Source organism: Malus domestica, chromosome 07 (genome assembly GCF_042453785.1).
Source record: "Malus domestica chromosome 07, GDT2T_hap1".
Lineage (NCBI taxonomy): Eukaryota > Viridiplantae > Streptophyta > Magnoliopsida > Rosales > Rosaceae > Malus > Malus domestica.
The window spans coordinates 24124459-24145932 of NC_091667.1; the positions used below are offsets into that span (position 1 = coordinate 24124459).

Sequence of the window (21474 nt, forward strand, 5' to 3'; positions counted from 1 at the left end):
GTTCCGTCTAAAGCATACAAAGCTGAGTGGCCCCAACAAGCCTAATAGGCTAATATGCTCATTGAATCACCTCCCAGTAAAACATTCTGAACTTACACAAAGGTTTTATCTTTTTTACACTTGCATACAAGGTTAAGTTCTCAACAGTTTTTTAAACCTTGAACTTCGGATTCAATGGTAAACGCTCTAAAACAATACTCAAAGGTTTCGTCTTTGAAACCGTCCTAAATTTATGACACTCGTAAAAGTGAATATGTACCTTTTTTTTCCAATGCTCGTCTTATTTTCTCCTCTAAATCAGTGTTCTCTGAAGGAAGAACATGATTCATTAGCTTAATTTCACAGTACACATATGGTTAAGCACATGGCAGGACAGCCATAGCTCTTCTTTTGCAAGAGATCCATCAGTGGGATTCTTGGACTTAAAAATGAAAAAGGCTCCTAGTACTTCCTACAAAATTAGGGGCAAGGGTTCCTGTAACTGTATTTTAAAATACTGGCAAAAAAGCTAACATCTACCTGTCCCATGAAAATAGACAAAAGCTACGTAAGTTATGGTGGGTCAAGCTGATGGACAAGAATTGTATGCCTCCCACCTTCGGTGCTTTCTCGTTTTGTGTGGTCACGGTTAAGCCACGTCAACATTTATATTATTTTTTTATAGAAATAATAAGACAAAAATAAATGGTAATATAAAATGTTGACGTGGGTTAATCATGACAACACAAACAGGAGGGCACGGGAGGGCACCGGAAGTGAGAGGGCAGACAATCCTTGTCCCAAGCTGATTCCACTTTTACAGCTATTATTCCAATAGATACGGACTCTCATGAAACGAGTTCGCTGTTGTTGTGGCGTTGTAATATAATAATACTATATTTGTAGGTTTCTCTTTACATGACATTGCATGATTAAATCGGGATATCATGTGGCGGAATAACTATATAACACAAGGGTTCATCCAAGATTCCTTAGAGAAAGAAAAAAAAATGATAATCTCTTCATCTATACTGTTCTATTGATCAAGAAAATCTCCATCTCACACATTAGGAAACAATATTATTACATGCTTAACACAACGTATATTTTATGATCTGCTCGAAGTTTGTTTCTGATCTGACCAGGGCTGGCGCTGAGAATTTAGGGGCCCTAGGCAAACCTTCGAAGTGGGGCTCTAAAATTCTCTAATATCTGATTCTTTGTATATTGATTTGTATAAAAAAGAATTCGTTAAATACATTAAAAAGTTCTATTTTCACATCAAATATTATTAAAAATTAATATCAAAAGAAGATAAATATACAAACATTATTAAAACATTACACGATTCACCTTTTTAGACACAAATGTACTGAATGTTTGCAGTTAAGAGTCTAAGATTGAGAGTGAAGAACAATACAACTTGATGATCAAGAAAGTAAATAACAACAAAACTTGATTGACGAGTATAATAAATTCAACGCCAGTTGTTTCTCTTGTGTTTTTTTTCTTCTAAAAACATCACACTAACGAATTGAATATTAAAATAATCTATTGAATAAAAAGTTATTGAAAAGAAAAATATAAATTCAAAGTTTTGATTACCTTAAAGTACAACCTTTAAGACCATATGATTGTTGGTTTAAACATTCAATAGAAATGAAGATAATGAGAAGTTGGTTTAAACATTCAGTAGAAATGAAGAGAGTGCGAAGTTGAAAGAAAAAAGATTGCAAAGAGACTTGAGTTTTATAACTTTATATGCATTTGGACAGATGGATTGGGAGTTGAACATATAGATTGGCAGTAAATTTGAAAAACAAGAAAAATCTAGTGACTGAAATGCAGCTTCGTGTTTCAAACTCAACACCCCAAAGAAAAATGAAGCCAACATTTCCACTGCACTAACAAATGAATTATGATATTTCTTACTTTTTTTTTTGTATTTATATGTTAATTATAGGATATAAAATTTTTTTAGGGGCCTTCCGAAGTGGGGGCCCTAGGCAGGTGCCTACTTGGGCTACCCTCAGGCCGGCCCTGGATCCGACACATCTTAGCCATAGCATCAGCGATGTCCAACCTTTCTCCATGCACGTCTGAAGAGCAGGTAATGCCATTTTCAAGGATTGAAATCAAGCTCTCTTCAAATTTGACGTGAATCGTTGTGCTAGCCTTAGTAAGACGTTGGTTTGCGCTCATCTCCCCTTCCTGTTTTTCGTGAAGAAGAACAAGATCCACAATCCCAACCACCTGCTCTAGTAGTGCTACCTTGACATAGTTGTAAAGATTTGATGTTCCTTGAAACACGTCACTGGTTGGCCTTTTTCCGGTAAACATTTTCAACAGGAGGATGTCCTAACTGTACTCGTCACCTTGTGTCCACACTTCATGTCCCATACCATACTTTAGACCTGTAAACGGGTCGGGTTCATTGGGTTTTGGTCGGTTCGATCCGACCAGTTAATTTAATGGATCATCCAAATCGATCCGACCAGTTAATTTAATGGATCATCCAAATCCAACCCGTTAATTTAATAAGTCACTCGTTTCATCCATTTCACCTGTTAACAAATTTTTTTTTTTTTTTGCACATTTCATCCAAACCAAGAAAAGATTGGCGCTTACAGTTGTTTTCTTCTGCTACCTCAAAACCCAAGTCTCCCTTGCAGCCGACTCCATCACCGCCAACCAATCTCTTCAATGCGATTCAAAACCCGAGTCTTTACCCTGTCCCGGTACGCTTTACTTCGTCCTCCAATTCTTATATCATTATAATATACATATATATACCTCTATATATATACATATATATTATATTTGTTTGCATTTCAGTTCTTTGCTTGTAACACTGAGATTTGTACTCTCTCTACCGCAACAGCAAAAGTCTCTGCATTTCAGAGACACCCAAAAGATTTTACAGTGCAGAGAGAAACAGAGAGAGAGAGAGAGAGTCAGAGACACCCAAAGATTTTACAGTGCAGAGAGAAACAGAGAGAGAGAGAGAGAGAGAGAGAGAGAGAGGGATTTGGGTTTTGAGGTTGAGGTTCCAGTGGAGTTCGCGGTTGAGGACCTGAGGTTCCAGGCAGAGTTTCCAGTGCTAATTAAAGTTCTTGTTTTTGTGTTTTTGGTAGGTAGTCTTAGGTTTACGAAATTCGACAAAGAGCGAGGGTTTTCAATTAGGAATATTGAAATTACACAAAAGCCCTCAATAACGGATGTTAACGGGTGGTTAACAGGCAGGTTCATCCAAAATGATCCGTTATTTAACGGGTTGACTCGTTAACCATCCGACCCGTTTAGTACTCACCCGAATACTAATTTTAACGGATCGGGTTAACAAATCGGGTTGAAAATGCCAGGTCTACCATACTCTGCATTTATACAATTTTTTTAACAGTGTAAATATCAGCTGAAGGCCCTACTAAAAGAAATAGAAAAGTGCTCACTTGAAGTATAACCGATTGTTCCTTTTACTCTGAGGGAGCTTGATTGATTACCAAAAGCATCTTTAAGAGTTGTGAGAAGGAATCTTGCCAACCTAAAGTCACCTACATGTCCAATCGGATCATCATCGAGAAGAACATTGCTGGGTTTGATAGGTCACAACGAACTATTGGCACGTGACACTGATGATGGTGGATATGTCCAATGCCATTGCAACACCAATAGCAATGTTCAACCATTGAGAAAAAGTTAAGCTCCTTGCCCTCTCATTTGTCCCATTACTTGTCTGAGCTGGATGCATCCATTTCTCTAAGCACCCATTCACCATGAACTCTTAAATTAAGGCCTTGAAATCAGAACAACGACAGTCGAATCCTGAGCATGCAAAAAGTACTTTCACAAGGTTACAGTGTCTAATATTCATGGCCTCACACTCAACTTTGAAACTTTTGGAAGCTCCACGTCAAACAAGGTAGGTTGAGTACCTTGATGGCAATTGTCGTTTCACCTTGATCAAGTAATCTTTTATAAACTGAACCATAACTTCCCAACCAATCAAGTTGGCAAAGGAGGATCCATCAGTAGCTTTAAGAAGACTTTGGTAAGACATCTTTGGAAAATTTTCAAAACCACTGGAAGGATGCTCCTTGTTTTTTTTTTTTTCCTTTGGAAGCTACGAAGGCTAAAAAGGCAAATGAAAAAGTGAGTCCAGAAAGCCCACAAAGAAGAGAGATTACCAATTTCAAGGTTAGGCTAAACTTGATAAATTAGCTGGAATTTCCCCATTCGGTGAATTATTGTGCAATACCAAAGTTTGCAGCTTGCGCAGACGGCCAATTTCTGGAGGGATTCCATGGCGGAAGTTGTTGTTTAAGAGACTATACACTCTGATAAAACTCAAGTTTCCAACATGTGGTGATATAGAGCCTCCAAGTTTCAGGGATTGTAGCTCCAACATGGTGATCCTCTCGTGGCAGTAACCACATGAAACACCATGCCAGTGGCAAAAGTGATGGATTCATTCCACGATCTCCAAAGGGATCATTATACATATTAGCCTTGAATTCAAGCAAGGCCAGTTTATCTGGCTTGTTGATCAGGCGACAGCCGAACTAAGACATGAGTTGAGAACGGAATGCATGCAGAAACATGATAAAAAGTGAAGTGATGAAATGAACTAGTACATCCATCCCCATGGTATCTGTTTTGCAGCTTTTGCTTGAAACTTTAATTTGGCCACGTCTTGCAGCTTGAGGAGAATCCAATTTTGAGAGATTAAACAAACATATGCCACTAGACAGACTTCTGAATGTGTCCTCAATATTCAAAGAATGCACTTTGCAGAAAGCACTTTCAAATCTCATTCATACTTTTGAAAGATACCGCGCCACCTGCTTTTTTAGCCCTCACAATCACAGGAATTATAGAGTTGCGTGGGACTGGGACCCCTACACTTTGAGAAGGTTAAATGCTAAGCTCATTGAATCACCTCACTGTAAAACATTATCTTTATAACTAACTCGAACATCTTTTTTAGTATTTGGATACAAGGGTAAACTCTGAACTTCAGATCAAGAGTAAACGCTCTAAAAGAATACTCAAAGGCTTCATCTTTCAAAACAGTTCTTCTAATTTACAAGGCTCATAAAGTGAATTTCACTTTTTGCAGATGTTCATCCTATTTTCTCCTAGAAATCAAGGGAGCAACTTGCATGGAACAGGTTCACCGCTACGTGGTGTCTCGGTCCTATAATGCAATGACGAGTGGACAAAAACTTATATATGGAATTGTATTAGTGGGTTGGGACATCACAATGAACCCATTCTATATAAGTCGTTCTCCTAAATTGGACTTCTCAGAAGGTCTACATGATCCATTAGCATGGTTTCCCAGTATGCATATATAGCTAAGCACATGCCAGGACCACCACACCTCTTCCTTTGCAGCAGATTTATCAGTGGGATTCTTGGGGTTTAAAAGCAAAAGGTTCTTACTTCTATAAATAAATAAAAAATAAAAAATAAAAAAAGGGACAGGTGTCCTATTACTGTTTCTAAATGCACTGACAAAGCGAACAGCTAGGTGTCCGTGAGAAGTCAAATATGTGTATTGTGTATTTGAAAACACCGAAAATTTTCCATGTTTCGGTGTATGATTTACACCGGATGAATGAAGTGTTGGATGTGCAATCAAGGATTCAATAGTCAAAGATCTAAAGGCCACACATATACACCGATGCATACTAGAAATCCATGAACAAAGAAAGCTAAAGAGGTGATGGTGGGTTAAAGCTGATTCTACTTTTGTATCATATATTCCAACACATGACTATTTCAAATGAGTTGACTAACTACAAAAACAGAATGGTTCATCCAAGATTCCCCAGAACAATGACAATCAGGCAAATGTTAAAGTGGAAACTTGCCTACCCATGTAACTTGGGATCCCATTCCCAATGGAAGTTTTTCAAGTTTCACAAAAGTAGGCAAAAGATGTCCTGGTTTAGTACTATAATTATTACTGAAGCTGTTGAGCCTTATGCATTTCAATTGAAATAAGTTCAGGAATGAATCGTGTCTTCATGATACAATTAGCTCTTTAAGCAACCATCTTGTGCTGTTATTAACAGTATAGATTTCGATCTTATGTTTATCGTAACACAATGGAATTTAAGAACAAAGCCAGATCTCATGGAAATTCCACATTCTAAACTAAAGGAAACTGTTTTAAGTAAATTCTGAACAATTTTGTACAATTTCTTACTACTATTAAGTAGAGAGATTATCACAAATAAAATCCAACTTGCACTCATTTCTTTCAAACAAATACCAGTTGATGTCAACTTTTGAACATAGGACATTATAAGACACGAACACAGATTATGGATAGATTGCAGAAAAAAACAACTAGCAAAGCGTAACACACCGAAAGGATGATCGATTAAGCGTTCTTATCTTTTCCTCCTGGAGATGACTTGAACCAAGGTATCCACACTGAGGTTGTCTTCTGATACCGCCTGTATGCTTCTACTCGGTAATCTTGTTTCAGCATTCGGCGTTCGACAAGTATAGTCACATAAGCTAAACACATTGTATTGACCAGAGACCCAACAAAGGCCCATCCATGTCCCAAGTTCCATGCAAATATGACTAATCCCCACCACCACAATTGCTCTCCGAAGTAGTTGGGATGCCGCGAATAGTGCCACAACCCTTCGTCAAGATTCGGCACAACGGGCTTTCCAAGCTCTTTCAGCTTGTTGTTTCGGCTCACAAAGTCATGGAGCTGCGTGTCAGCTAAGTATGCTACAACAATGCCAGTAATGCAGACTATGATGGCAACAGAATCCCATATGTTCAGTGGCACATTAACTGAGTGGATTACATAGAATGGAAGGCATATCCCAATTATAAAAACCTACAAAGGTTAAAAACAACCATCAGAAAACCAAAAGCGACCATTTTTCACATTTTTCACCAGCTTGGAAGCTCATTGAGGCAATTCAACAAACACTTAGAGCACTACCTGTTGAGAGAGGTAAACGGCGAAGAAGGAAACCCACCACCAGTGCTTGCCGTACTGTGAGCTCATATCGGTGAACCGCCAGTCCTCCCTGGCACCCCATTGCCAATTTTCCCGCCTAAAGTAGTTGTGGGAAAGCCTGAGGCTCCAAACCCAAGTCAGCGAAATTGCAATCGTCGACCGCCACCGGTTGTAATCCGCCAGAGGGTGACATCGATAGTAGTGAACGAGCATTACAGGGATCACAGTCCAGTACAAATCGATCATCTGCACCAACCCAATTCATAAAAAATTCAAATTTGCAATTAAGACCCAAAAAGATCAGATTTTGAACGAAAAATCAACGTACCCAGTGGCTGGAAAGAGCTTGGCTGATGACCCAGAAGAGGACGTTGACGTTGAGGAAGAAGAAGACGTTGGCTAGGAGAAGAGGGTGGTGATAGCACCATGCCCAGAGAGGAGAGAGAAAGCTCTCATTAGTTTGGCTATGGTGGTTGCTGAGGAATATGAGGTAGAAGAGAATGGAGGGAAGGGGAGCGAGAAATGCTATCACTGCATTCTTCAAGTTACCTCCAGCCATGGCTGCAGTAAATCCAATTACCAATGAAGGAATAGACAATAGAGGCCTAGTTTTATAGTCTAGCGATGGAAGTATTTGTTGCTATTAGCACTGGCTAGCTTAGCTTTTCTTTTTGTGTTAGGATAGCAATAGTCTTTCAATTAAAAATAAGTGATGATGTGATGATAAGCTTATCTCATTGTTTTATTTTTCCGCTCACATTTTAGTATAAATTTTAATATCAATTTTACCCTCTTGTGAAATGACATGTAAGGACCAAAACAAAAATGTCATTTTATGCCTACTACACATAACCAGATTGCCCATTTCCTTATGTCTGTTCACCATCTCTCTGAAAGATAAAAATTCTTCTCTCTTTCAATTCAATTATTGTGCCTTTTGGGACGAAATGCCATCTCTTTTAAACAATTTTTTCTACGTCCATTTTTTCTTTCTCTAAAATCCTAATTTCAGGGATCAAATCAAATACGAACCAACTAATTGTATATCACCCATCACTGCTTCTAATCCCGACCCAAACCTTACCTCCCTTCTCCTTCGTTTCCCTTCTTTCTAAAACTATAAATACATAACCCACTCATTGAATTCCATTGCAATCTGCAAGACTTGAAATTCATAGGAAAAATAAAATATTCAGACTATGCAGGGAACAAGAAGATGGGTGGTGAGGCAGTTTTGTTGCCATGGTGGTGTTCCGATGGTTGGGGACCTGGGTTAGGTGTTGGAAGTTGGTGCGGCATTGCAGCGGAGTTGGGGTGTCGATGGTCGATATCACAGGGTATTTTAGGAATGATGATGGGTGAGAAAATAGTGTTTTCTTCTAATAACATTTTTGATCGGTGGAAAAATAAAATAGGGTGGGGAAGTAAGACAATGGGGTGGGTTTAGTATCACTCTTAAAAAATTATGACTATTAGTCATCTAATTCATTAAAAAGTATAGTTATGGTCTTTCTTTATCAACTCTATCAGAATTTAATCAAAATGATTCATGTTGGGAGGACCATTGTTATAATTGAGTTAACGTTGAGGGACAATTTCTCTAATTGGGTTAAAGTTGAGGGAACAAATCTAAATTGTTTTTCATTTGGTAATCTATATTTGCTTCTTGATTAACTTCACGTGCGTGACACGTGACTCATTTTGACAGAAATTTTAACTGTGTTGACAAAAATAATTATAGCTACACATTTTGATGAATTAAGGAACTTATAATCATAGATTTTTAGTTGAGAGCTCATTGCTTTAATTGAGTTAAAATTGAAAAATTATTGCTACAATTTTCTCAATTTCAAAAATCAAAAGAGAGGAAAAAAAGTAGGCATGATGGGGGGGGGGTCAGTGAGAATCCCTCTCCAAATAATAATCATTAGAACGCCGGTTATCATGTCAAATCCCACTCAATCAAAGGTCTTCTTTTGTAAATTTAGCTACCATTTTTTTAACCTTAATTTAGCAACTTTGTTGTGAAGAGTTTTGTACTAAGAGAGATGTGATCAATAATGTAAACAGTAAATGAGACATTTCGTAATAGTTGGTGAATTTGAGAAGAAAAATACTTAGCAATATGCTATAGTGATGGTTCATAACAGTTATCAGCCAATTCATTTTTAAGAATCAGAAATATAGTTGCTTGATTCCCCCAAGCAAAACTCGACCCACCCTTTTCGAGACTCCTCGAGCAGTTTTTAAACCCCCTTCGAGTGGTTAAAGTTCTAAAAGTAAGAAAAACTGATTAGAAATCAGTTTTTAAACAATTGAGTTTTGAGAAATTGACTAAAATGATTAGAAATCAAATCTCAATTGTTGAATTAATCGAAATCAATGTCGACAATATATCAATCAAGTAGTTATATCAGTTAAATATTGATGATGTAACCATCAAATTTAGACGATTTGCTAAAAATTGATCATTTTAACAATTGAGAAATGAAAATAATCATAGTTTTAAAATTTCCCACAAAAGGACAAAGAGAGAAGGGTAATAAGGACTAAAGATAGTTTGTAGACGGCTATTGACACTTGAATATTTACCCTGCTTAAGTAATTAATCAATGTAATATTAATCAATCATAAGAGGCGTGCAAACATGCACACAAAATATGTAATAATTATGAGAGATGGTTAAACGTGGTGTTTGCAATGATGCTGCTTTGCAGCCTATAATTGTGGTGCAATCAATCATAAACAGTCACATGCCACCCCACATTATATACAAACTTAAATCCCATAAACCCTAATTGGTGCCCCCTACCCCCACCCCCACCCCCCCACCCTTCCTCCGAGAATATTTTTGCTAATCATCCTTAAGTGATGATGATGTTCACTACTCTATTTATTACCGTTAAATGAATTTAAATTTCAAAATTTGTGTAAATCATCTACACAAATCTCGAAAATTAAACTATTTCACAAACAGGATAGTGAGCATTACTACCATTTAAGGACGCTAAGCTAAACATAAATCTTAAAATTTAAACTATTTTATAAATAAAGTAGTGAACATTACTATCATTTAAGGACGCTGAGCTAAAAGGTACTTCTGCTCCTCTTCCAAATCTCTCCAAATTCTTCCACAATCTGCGCCAGATGAGAAATCAAAGCTAACATTTTGTACGGCTGCATGCATGCCAGCTACTACAATGTCAATGGATGATCATTTCATATCATATATGAACATATAAAAATCACAATTCATATGGTCCACAGGGGAGCTAAATATATATAGCTTTTACTTCTTTTTATAATTTCTCCTTTAGCATGCAGAGCGGCGGATACAATACAATTATACAAAACACCCTTTTGCTTTTGGCATGCTCTTCTTCATTGAAAAAACTCAAATTGACCACAATGATTTTACCAGGTTACAAATCCAGGCATGCAATATAAACCACGATGTTCGCTAATGCGATGTGACATCGAACATATGACAAAATACGGAAAGGGATCTTCAACGGATCCTTTTTCTGGGAATTCTAAGAATTCTGTGATTGTGATTGTTCATCGTACATCGTGCGATAAAAAATCATTTCAAAATTTAAAATTAAATATAAATAGTATCTAACGAAAACTAACTGCACGATGTACGATGAACATTCACGATCACAGAATCACTAGGATCATCAAGAAAATGATCTGACAAAGATCCTTTTCCACAAAATACAATATGACTTATATATAAGATATTTTATTTTTTATATCATAGAAGTCTTTTATGATAAATCTCATGCATAACGATATATGGTTAAGTGTGAATAGTATCAGTGATATTTATCATTAAATATTTGACCTAATTGGTGGTTGATCGCCAAACGTTTTGCACTTCTTTTTTGTCAAACAAAGTTAATTTCATTGCAAGAAAAAACTAGTGTAAGATAAGGATAACTCAAAGAGAGTTTAGGATAGCAAACAAAAGTCGAATACCACAAAAGAAACTAGACTTGAAAAAGTAAAGCAACCATCTCCATCAAATAAGCTACACAACTACCACAAAGTCGTTATGGCCACCTGGAACAGAGAACAAAGAACTAAAATGATGAACGAAAAATAAGGGTAGCAAGCTACCGTGCTAGGTGCTCTCATAATTCTACCAAATAATGCAAATTGCACTTTAAATGCTATTACTATAAAAAAAAGTAATGTTAGGTAGACTAAATTTGTAAACCATGTGATGTATCACTACTAAAAAAAAATACGTTAATTATAATCCAATTATCAACAATCACATCATATAATTTACAAAACTTAGTTTAAATAGATGTGACAAGTGGTGCGGCTGTACAATCAAAATCAAATATTATATAACAAGGACAAGGATTGTCTGCCCTCTCACTTCCGGTGCCCTCCCGCGCCCTCCTGTTTGTGTGATCACGGTTAAACCACCTCAACATTTTATATTACTATTCATTTTTGTCTTATTATCTCCATAAAAAAAAACAATATAAAATGTTGACTTGGCTTAACCGTGACCACATAAAAAAGAGAGGGCACGAAAGAGCACCGGAAGTGGGAGGGCAGACAATCCTTGTCCATAGAGCAAAGGGAAGGATATTACAAAGAAAGTACATCTACCAGCTAGGGTTTACAGTTAAAAAAGGGAAGGATATATGAAAAATTTGCTCCTAAACCCCACAAAGAGAGTACAGTTACCAGCTAGGGTTTACAGTCAATCAATTGTTTTCTTCCATTTCTTCCTCCATGGTTTCTTCATCCTTCCGTTCCAACTTCCATCTCAGACACAGGTAATACATTATTTTCTCTAAATTTTTAATTTCATAAATTTAATATACTTTTATTCGGTTCCTCTATTTGTGAATTGTTGTGTACTTGTGTTGTTGGGAGCAGCCTCTCCATAAATGGGGATAAGGCTAGCCGACATTCACCTCTCCCAGACCCTGCGTAAAGCGGGAGCCTTGTGCACTGGGTACGACATTCTGTCGAATTTTCTGTAGATTATTTCAATTGTTTTTACACTAACTTATTTCATTTTGCAAGTTGTAAAAAAACTAGGGGTCCATGTAGACTCATGAGCACATCACAGCTCACCTGCACCACCTAGGAGTGTATAAAGATTACGTGGTATGCTCGACATCGGGGCGCATCAACAAAGGAGCAGCACAATCGTTTAGTCCACGACGTTGGCTCCATTGTGCATCACCACTGCCCCATGCAGTGGGAGTCTTGGAGACTTGTCCCATAAGAGACCAAGGACTCCGTTTTTCATGAGCTATCGGTTAGCAAAGTTTTTGTTTTCATTATTTTGTAAGTAAAGTTGTGAAATTTAATAACTGTTAACTTTGCTTAATTAGTTTCGTATTTGAAGCATCACTATGACCTCAAGGACCTTGATTCCAATCAAGCCAAGTACATCCAATAACTTTTCACTGGCCGGTTCACTCGGTGGAAGAGCGACCTCCACAAGTATTTCGAGAGATTCGACGATTCGGCTGACGCTCTAGCACATGGGTGCCCCTTGGAGTTGGTGAAGCGCCCTAAAAATTGGGCCTGGCTCAGCACCCATTTTTAGGACGAAAAATACTTGGTAAGTGAATTATATAAATTATTATAGATTAATAATATTTTATTAATACTTCAATTCCATTTATTAATTTATTTTAACACTTTATAATTAATATTAGCACTAATACGGTTGGTTTCTTTTTAAGAGAAAAGAGCCAAGGCCAATGCAATAAATAGGTTGAAGAAGAAGCTTCTCCACCACTCCGGCTCTCGACGCTTTTCATATAGGATGGAGGAGCGATGTCAGGTAATCACATTAAAAAAAAAAGACGTTAATACTCTTACTCTAAATTACACAACTAATAACTAATTTTTAATTTTTTTTTAATGCAGGCAGGGTCGAAGTTTCCAGAGATTGACACGTTCAATGAGGTGTACGTGCGGGGTCAAAGTTTCCAAAGATTGACAAGTTCAATGAGGTGTACGTGAGGCTCGAGGCTAAGTTAACGGAGGAGCTCTATGTAAGTTTTTGTAATTTTTAAATTTATAATTCTTATTTATTTTAAATAAATGTTATATAAATATTAATTAACTTGCTTTTATAATTATAGGCTACTATGGTGGAGAAGAGTCATGCTATCATTGAGGAAGTGGCTTCCCAGCTTCCCCCTGACACCCCGATGGATGAGATGCCCTCCCCCTGAGGATATGGTTCTTTGTATCATGACGGACACCCTCGACCAGAGACTCGATCCTAGGCGAGGGAAAGTGTATCGGGGCATGGAAAATGCTCGCCATCGTGAGACTAGAGACTCCTCTTCCACCTCTACCTCAGGACAGGTCGCATCATTGAAGGAGAAAGTAGCGGAACTCGAGCAGCAAGTGGCGGTCCAACATAAGCACATGGCGACGCAGTCTACCCACATCGCCACCCAGGAAGCTCATATTGTTGCCCAAGAGTCTAAGATGGCCTAAATTATTGTCGCGCTTCAGCTGTCCGGCTTCAACATCCCTGCCGCTACACCTCCTCCTACTACTTCGACCTCCTAGGCCCCCGACCCAGCACAGCCGACCGCAAGAGCTGACTCTGATGACTTTTTATTGTAGTTTTTTTTAATTAAACATTCGTACATTTAAAAAATTTCCCCGATTGTACATACATTTTCCATATTTATTTTAAATTAATATTCTTCTTTATCAATTACTGTTCCTAATTAAATTTAACCACATAAAATTATTTTGTTTTGAAATTCAGTTTATAAACAATTTAAAAAAAAATTAAAAATTGTTTACGCGATGCAATAATTCGTCATCACTAACAACAGAATTAAATCTTACGATAAAGAAACCTTTGTCCCTTAAAACTTTATGCGACGAAAGATATCTTTGTCGCTCTCTTCTTGCAGCACGAAACCCTTTCTTCCTCTAATCTCATGCGACGAGTTCAGTTTCGTCGCGCCTATAGGTATATAAGACGAATTGTCTTCGCCCCTTTTCAATTTAACCGATGACATAGTTTTTCGTCTTGTAAAACTGTTTGCTCGACGAAGTGTTTTCTTTTTGTCACGCAATACCTTTCTTTATGAGCCTTGTGCAACCAACTTGGGGCGATGAAGTTTTCGTCGTTTATAATTTTAGGGGGCAAATTTCTTATTTTCACGACAATTTCTTATTCGTTGCCATAACTGTTTTATGTAGTAGTGAAGGTTAATTTGCTACAAACTTAAATTAATCACAAACGTACAGTTCTCGCAAAGCATAGTACGGAACTGATTGTGGGAATTAGGTTTTAGGGTTAGTGTTTTACAAATTTCATAAGTTGCTTATACAGTAAACTCAAAGAACGAAATTGATGAAAATAGTGAGATAAAGCTTGTCAAGCGTTGTTGGTTTGAGGATCTTACTTTATCCATGTTAACAACATTGTTTAAAATTACTAGTAAGTTATTATAGCTAACCACTTTATCAAGCAGCAAGCTCTTTTACAGTTTTTCATCCTCGCAACAAATTAAATTTTAGAGCCCTCTTCAAAGGAGAAAAAAACAACATCAAAGCATCAAAACCCCATAAACAATAGTGATCCAGTCCACAATTTAGATTAACTTAAAAGATGAATATCACTTGTGTATATAAAAAATATTGGACAAAATGAAAATGACAAATTCTATGGGTGCACACATTTTTTCTCCCCTACAGTAGAGTTGTGTATAAGGAGAAAAGTTACGTTATCGAAATCATTTCTCCATTTTATGTTCCTAATGTATATTAGTGTTAAATAATTTGGACCTAGTTAAATTGGCTAAAACAATGTGCTTTATCTACACCAGAGTCTGAATCTTTGTCCCTACAAATTTCAGATAAAATATCACTTTATGAAAAAAGAGTTTTGATTGGGGGGACATTTTAACCACTATTTGAAAAACCGGCCTAGGCATTAGGTGGAGGCCGGCCTTCCCGATTGGGGCCTAGACGTTCAGGAATCAGTGAAGTCTGGCGGCCCTAAGCAATCCTAGGCGGTTCAACTTTTTATATATTCATTCAATTGTAGCTTTAAAATTTATGTATCCTTAAAATTTACATTTATGTTTCCAAATATATATATATATATATATATGATAAATTTATTTAAAATTAAAAAAAAAAAAAAACCTTAGCCTCATGCCCGGCGTCTGACTAGTGACTAACGCTTTTTAGAACCTTGACTCTTCGTGGACTCTCTGTCACCTCATATTTTTTGCACAATATTCTATAATGTTGGCGCGTGAATTAAAGTTAAATTGTGAGGTGACAGCAGTGGCGGAGCTAGAAATCGATCCCAGGAGGGGCCTTTAAGCCATATGAAAAAAATTAGACAAAATATAGGAACATAATTAATTGGAGAAAAACTAAGTTTTTTTTTTACATGGAAAATGTTAATCAAACAAATGTGATGTCACAGCCCATCCCGAAATTCATTTATCAGTGATGTAAAATGACAGCTTTATCCTTGGACGGGAAAATGGTAGTGTGTATGTGGGACATATTGAGACTTAGAGGTTGTTATGTGGTCTTGAATTGGTGACCACGTGGATCACACACACACTACACTCACTCATTCTCTCTTCTTCCCATGCTCTCTCTCTCTTCTCTCAGACTCTCTCTCTCTCTCATTCTTCTTGTACGGACGAACACCAAGGACCTTTCAAACCTCATAGATCGAGGAAGAAAATGGTACCATTGTATTCGTGAGGACCCTACGAGTTCAAAGGTATCAATTTCTAGTAAGGAAACCTTTGATTTCACGTGGAAACCCTAGCCTCGATTTTGGTCACTATTCATGGGGACGTAAATATGTTGATTTTAGGGAATTTCAAGCTCTTAGAGAGCTTTAGGAGGTCCTAAGGAGGCTCAGGGTGGTTCGTTGGATAAATTTGGACATCGAGATAGCTAGTTTCAAAGTTGACCGGATTATCGAGCTTCCTTAGGTAAATTCTAGTGGATTTCAAGGCTTAAAAATGGTATAACGTGATTCTTCATGTTATTAGCTTTCCAATGGTTCAAATTTCATAAGTTTTAGTGAATAATCGAGTGAGAACAAAGGTTTTGAAGTTTTACCCAGTTTTCCAGCGACCGGCGACTCACCGGAGAAAAAAGGGGAATATTCCGTCAGTTTTGATGGAATATGCTGACGCTGTCAGTTAGTTTGGACGGTTACAGTTGGACTTAAAGGAATATTTCGAAGAATATTCCTAACGGCTGTTAGGGAATCTGTTAGGATTCCCTGCGCGTGGCCGCGCGTTTTGCCATGTGCTCGCCGGCGCATGGCGGCGCGTGAGGGGTCCAAAAATTAATCTAAAAATTTGGGGATGATCCTGAGGTTGTGTAGGTCACTATGGTATATTCATATACCTATTTTGAGCAATGTATGAGAAGTTATTAGCTAGTTTTGTCTATGTGCTTTAAAATAACGTTTTTATAGTTAATTTGCATATAGGTGAGACTTATCCCGAGGATGAGCGTATCCACGGGCGACTCGGGGGTTACGACCCGTCGACATACCAGTGAGTGGGCTTTTGTTATCAGTATATATTTATATACTTGATATATTTCCCAGAAATGCATTTTTAAGGAAAGTATGCTTTGAAATAATATACCAAATGCTTTTATATTCTGAATACGCATTTCGTGGTTACATATATATATATATATATATATATATATATATATGTGGTGATGTGGAGGTACATGTAAGTTCAGGTAAGTTATGTTTGGCTATGTGAATCATCGATGATGTAGTATGTGATGGATTGATGTTGAGCTCATAAAATTGCACTTAGGATGATTGTAATTTAGCTAGGGATATGAAGTACAAGTCTGTTTATTTATGTCACCTCCCGCACTATATGCTCATATTGGATCCAACTTAAGTGCACGGTCTTGTCGTACAGACCTTGATTATGGTTCCAACTCGTAGGTGACTAGCGATTTATCGCCCGGCTATTATGAGAGAGTAAAATTGAGCATTATATTATACCCAATCTTGTCGTACAGACCTTTTTAGTGGGTTCCAACTTATGTGTAGTATATTGCCATATAGGTCATTGTAGTAACTCCGGCTAGATTGACTTAAAGCTATGAATTCAGCCGTACAGACTACCACAGGGGTTCCGACTAACATATCATATTTCTATGAATTTATTCTTACCTGAATTGCTTACTCTATTATATATTAGCATGACATATATTTGAATATGATTATGTGAAGCATGAGTTAAATTGATATGATTATATATTATGTATATGCTTATATTCGGATTCTGGAAAAAATTATACATGTTTTACAGTGAGTGGTTAGATATGTTGATAAAGAAAATGATTTTGTAAAACACTTGTTTTTGCCCACTCACGTTTTCTGTTTTGCGCCCCTCTAGGTTTTAAGTAAGCTTGTTGTTGGTGGCTTGAGGACGTCGGCGGTTCTGACCTATCTAAATAATAGTAGGACATTTTTGGTACTGTATAATTGGTACTTGTCCTACCGGACTGCACCTAGACTTATTATGCTTTGCTTAGGAGTGTTTACTGTTGTAACTAACTCCTATCACTTCCTGTTTAGTAGTGCACTCTAGTAATTCGGTTTTTAATTATTCCTATAATTCTTATCTTTATTGCTTCCGCACTGTGCGCATGACTACGTCACTCTCACGTGACCGCCAGCATGCCTTGATCTCGGTCGGGGTGTGTCATGTGATGGATCTTTAAACTTTGTATGAAAAATTTGGTATTACAAAGATTATATTATAAGAAATAATTTCTTTGTGAGTTTTGATAAAAAGGGATTAGGCTTAAACAAAAATTTAAGATCAAGAATCAAAACTATTCCTATGAGATTTTTCTTTCAACATAATTGGATATTCTTCTATATTGTATAGACCATAAAAAGAAAATAAATTTTTATATGGTATAACAGAAGCTTAGTTATAAGGTTGGATTAAAAAATAAAAAACAAAAGGTTGTAGGTTGGTTTAGGTTGGGTTTAAATAAACAAAATAAAAAACAAAAGGTTGTAGGTTGGTTGAGGTTGGGTTTAAAAAAATCCAAAGTTAATGGTCCAGTGAGTTTCGAACCCTAAAACTAGGCCTGACAAACGGGTCATGTCTATCATGTTCGTGTCATTTTCATGCAACACCTATAATCTTAACAGGTCGTGTCATGTCACACCCGTTATCTTAACGGGTCCTTAACCGGTCGGGTCACTTTACCCAACGGGTAAAGTGACCGGACCCGTTAAGAAAAAAAAAATTCTTAAATTTGCACATACCACACATTGCCACATAAATATTACTTCAAAACATTAAAACACATTTGTCGTTTAAGTACTACATCTACACTCGAAAATAAAAGCCTAATAAACGAACATCCATATACTCCTCGTCTATTACAAAAAATTAAATGTGCAAGGATATGCAAAATGAAAGAATTTTTGTTTTCAAGGTTGTAAAGCCTTTCTCAAAAGTTTAAACCTTGCCAATGGAACTCAAAGCTTGCATGCAATTCCTTTTACAAAATCCTCAAATATTCACCTATCATCATGACATAAGATTTTGTGGTATCCACTAGTGTAAATATTTTAAATTGAAGATCAAATTCAGTAATTATATTCATATAGGGTCAAGGAGTGTAGCTGTAAAAAATCATCAAAATCGGAGTTAAAGTAACCGTTAAATCGTGATTTTTCATTGATAATCGTCGAAAAGTTTTGTCCTGTTACTTGATATCTGAATGTTGTTTTTAGCAATTTTTGGTGTATGTAATCTTAAAGTATATACAAACTAGTTTGACGGTTGGATCGTTGAAATTAGTTTCGTAGTATGCGTATTCCATCAAAACGATAGATTCACTAACACTTGGAGTTTATTTATATTTTCATTAAGTATAACATATGATTTTGTGGTATCCATTAGTGTAAATATTACAATTGAAGATCGAATTCATTCATTATATTCATATAGGGTCAAGGAGTGTAGTTGTAAAAAATCATCAAAGTCGGAGTTAAAATAACCCTTAAATCGTGAATTTTCGTTGATAATCGTCGAAAAGTTTTGTCCCATTACTTGATCTCTGAATGTTTGTTTTTTGCAATTTTTGGCGTATGTGATCTCGAAGTATATACAAACATGTTTGATGGATGAATCATTGAAACTAGCTTTGTAGAATGCGTATCCCATCAAAACAATATATTCACTAACACTTAAGAATTTATTCATACTTTCATTAAGTATAACATAAGATTTTGTGGTATCCACTAGTGTAAATATTTTCAATTGAAGATCAAGTTCATTCATTGTATTTATATAGGGTCAAGGAGTGTAGCTGTAAAAAATCATCAAAATCGGAGTTAAAATAACCGTTAAATCGTGATTTTTCGTTGATAATTGTCGAAAGGTTTTGTTCCGTAACTTGATCTCTAAGTGTGTTTTTTTTTTTTTGCTTTTTTTGGCGTATGCGATCTCGAAGCATATACAAACAAGTTTGACGGTTTCGTTGAAATTAGTTTCGTATAATACGTATCCCATCAAAATGATAGATTCACTAACACTTAAGAGTTTATTCATACTTTTATTAAGTATAATATAAGATTTTGTGGTATCCACTAGTGTAAATATTTTAAATTGAAGATTGAGTTCATTCATTGTATTCATATAGGGTTAAGGAGTGTAGCTGCAAAAAATCATCAAAATCGGAGTTAAAATAACCGTTAAATTGTGATTTTTCGTTGATAGCCGTTGAAAAGTTTTGTCCCGTTATTTGATCTCTGAATGTTTGTTTTTTGCAATTTTTGCCATATGCGATCTTGAAGTATATACAAACATGTTTGGTGATTGGATCGTTGAAACTAGTTTCATAGAATGCGTATCCCATCAAAACAATAGATTCACTAACATTTAAAAGTTTATTCATACTTTCATTAAGTATAACATAAGATAGTGTAAATATTTTTAATTGAAGATCGAGTTCATTCATTGTATTCATATAGGGTCAAGGAGTGTAATTGTAAAAAAAATCATCAAAATCGGAGTTAAAATAACCGTTAAATCGTGATTTTTTTGTTGATAACCGTTAAAAAAATTTGTCCCATTACTTGATCTCTAAATGTTTATTTTTTGCGATTTTTGGAGTATGCGATCGTGAAGCATATACAAACAAGTTTGACAGTTGGATCATTGAAATTAGTTTCATAAAATGCGTATTCCATCAAAATGATAGATTCACTAACACTTACAGAATTTATTCATACTTTTATTAAGTATAACATAAGATTTTGTGGTATCCACTAGTGTAAATATTTTAAATTGAAGATCTAATTCATTCATTGTATTTATATAGGGTCAATGAGTGTAGCTGTAAAAAAATCATCAAAATCGGAGTTAAAATAACTATTAAATCATGATTTTTCGTTTATAACTGTCGAAAAGTTTTGTCCTTTTACTTGATCTCTGAATGTTTGTTTTTTTTTCAATTTTTGGTGTATGCGATCTCGAAGTATATACAAACATGTTTGACGGTTGGATCGTTGAAACTAGTTTCGTAGAATGAATATCCCATCAAAACAATAGATTCACTAACACTTAAGAGTTTATTCATAGTTTCATTAAGTATAACATAAAATTTTGTGGTATCCACTAGTGTAAATATTTTAAATTAAAGATCGAGTTTGTTTGTACCATACTTGACCAATCCCGAAACTACTGAGCATCGATTAACGTTATACCATCAAGGACCCAAAAGAGTTTCCCTCCAACTAATAGGCCAATCACAGCGCGACACGTGTCGACATTAGAAGCCAATCATAGCGCAACACGTGTCAACATAAAAAACCAATCACAACCGACACGTGTCAATGTCAGAATGAAACTAGAAACTTTATTCTATAAATCGAGTCATTCTTTCACAATATTTCCTAATGTCATTTGTACTAAATCATTCACTAGTACTCACTAAAGGAGAGTTTGAACCTATGTACTTGTGTAAACCCTTCACAATTAATGAGAACTCATCTACTTCGTGGATGTAGCCAATCTGGGTGAACCATGTACATCTTGTGTTTGCTTCCCTATCCCTATCCATTTACTTACTTATCCACACTAGTTACCGGAGCAATCTAGCGAAGGTAACAAACTTAACACTTTCTGTTGTACCAAAGTCCTCGCTGATTTTGTGCATCAACATTTGGCGCCGTCTGTGGGAACGACACTTATTCCCACTCTCTTCAGCTTTGCCAAGCTGATTTCCACCATTCGTACACTTTCTTTTGACCAGACATCTCTTTCCAACATGGGGAGCGAAGGAAGCCACAACACACAGAATGACACATATCTTGCACCTAGTGCGAAGCAACGAAAGAAATAAGGAAAAAGGGTTGCTCTTCAAGCTAAAGTCGATGAGTTAGAAGCTCAGAACAACAAGATAGCAATGAAGAATGAGGTCCTCTAGGAGCAGTATGAGAAGCA

General features: G+C 36.3%; 1 protein-coding gene across 1 annotated transcript; it reads right to left on the minus strand.

Moving 5' to 3' along the window:
- Positions 1-6115: 6115 nt before the first annotated feature.
- LOC103439473 (uncharacterized protein C594.04c) lies at positions 6116-7676 on the minus strand. The gene is made up of 3 exons (XM_008378035.4): positions 7299-7676; positions 6953-7216; positions 6116-6844 (listed from the first exon to the last, which is right to left on the minus strand). The coding sequence occupies exons 1-3, from the start codon at positions 7527-7529 to the stop codon at positions 6368-6370; spliced, it is 972 nt and encodes a 323-aa protein (XP_008376257.1). The 5' UTR covers positions 7530-7676; the 3' UTR covers positions 6116-6367.
- Between the last annotated feature and the right edge of the window lie 13798 nt (positions 7677-21474).

What these genes read in the sequence shown, in the direction of transcription:
- LOC103439473 (XM_008378035.4), bottom strand. Translation starts at nt 7,529, where the DNA reads ATGGCTGGAGGTAACTTGAAGAATGCAGTGATAGCATTTCTCGCTCCC. An exon ending in AAGCTCTTTCCAGCCACTGG is followed by an intron (nt 7,217 to 7,298) that starts GTACGTTGATTT and finishes GGGTTGGTGCAG; the next exon opens with ATGATCGATTTGTACTGGAC. An exon ending in CCGTTTACCTCTCTCAACAG is followed by an intron (nt 6,845 to 6,952) that starts GTAGTGCTCTAA and finishes TAACCTTTGTAG; the next exon opens with GTTTTTATAATTGGGATATG.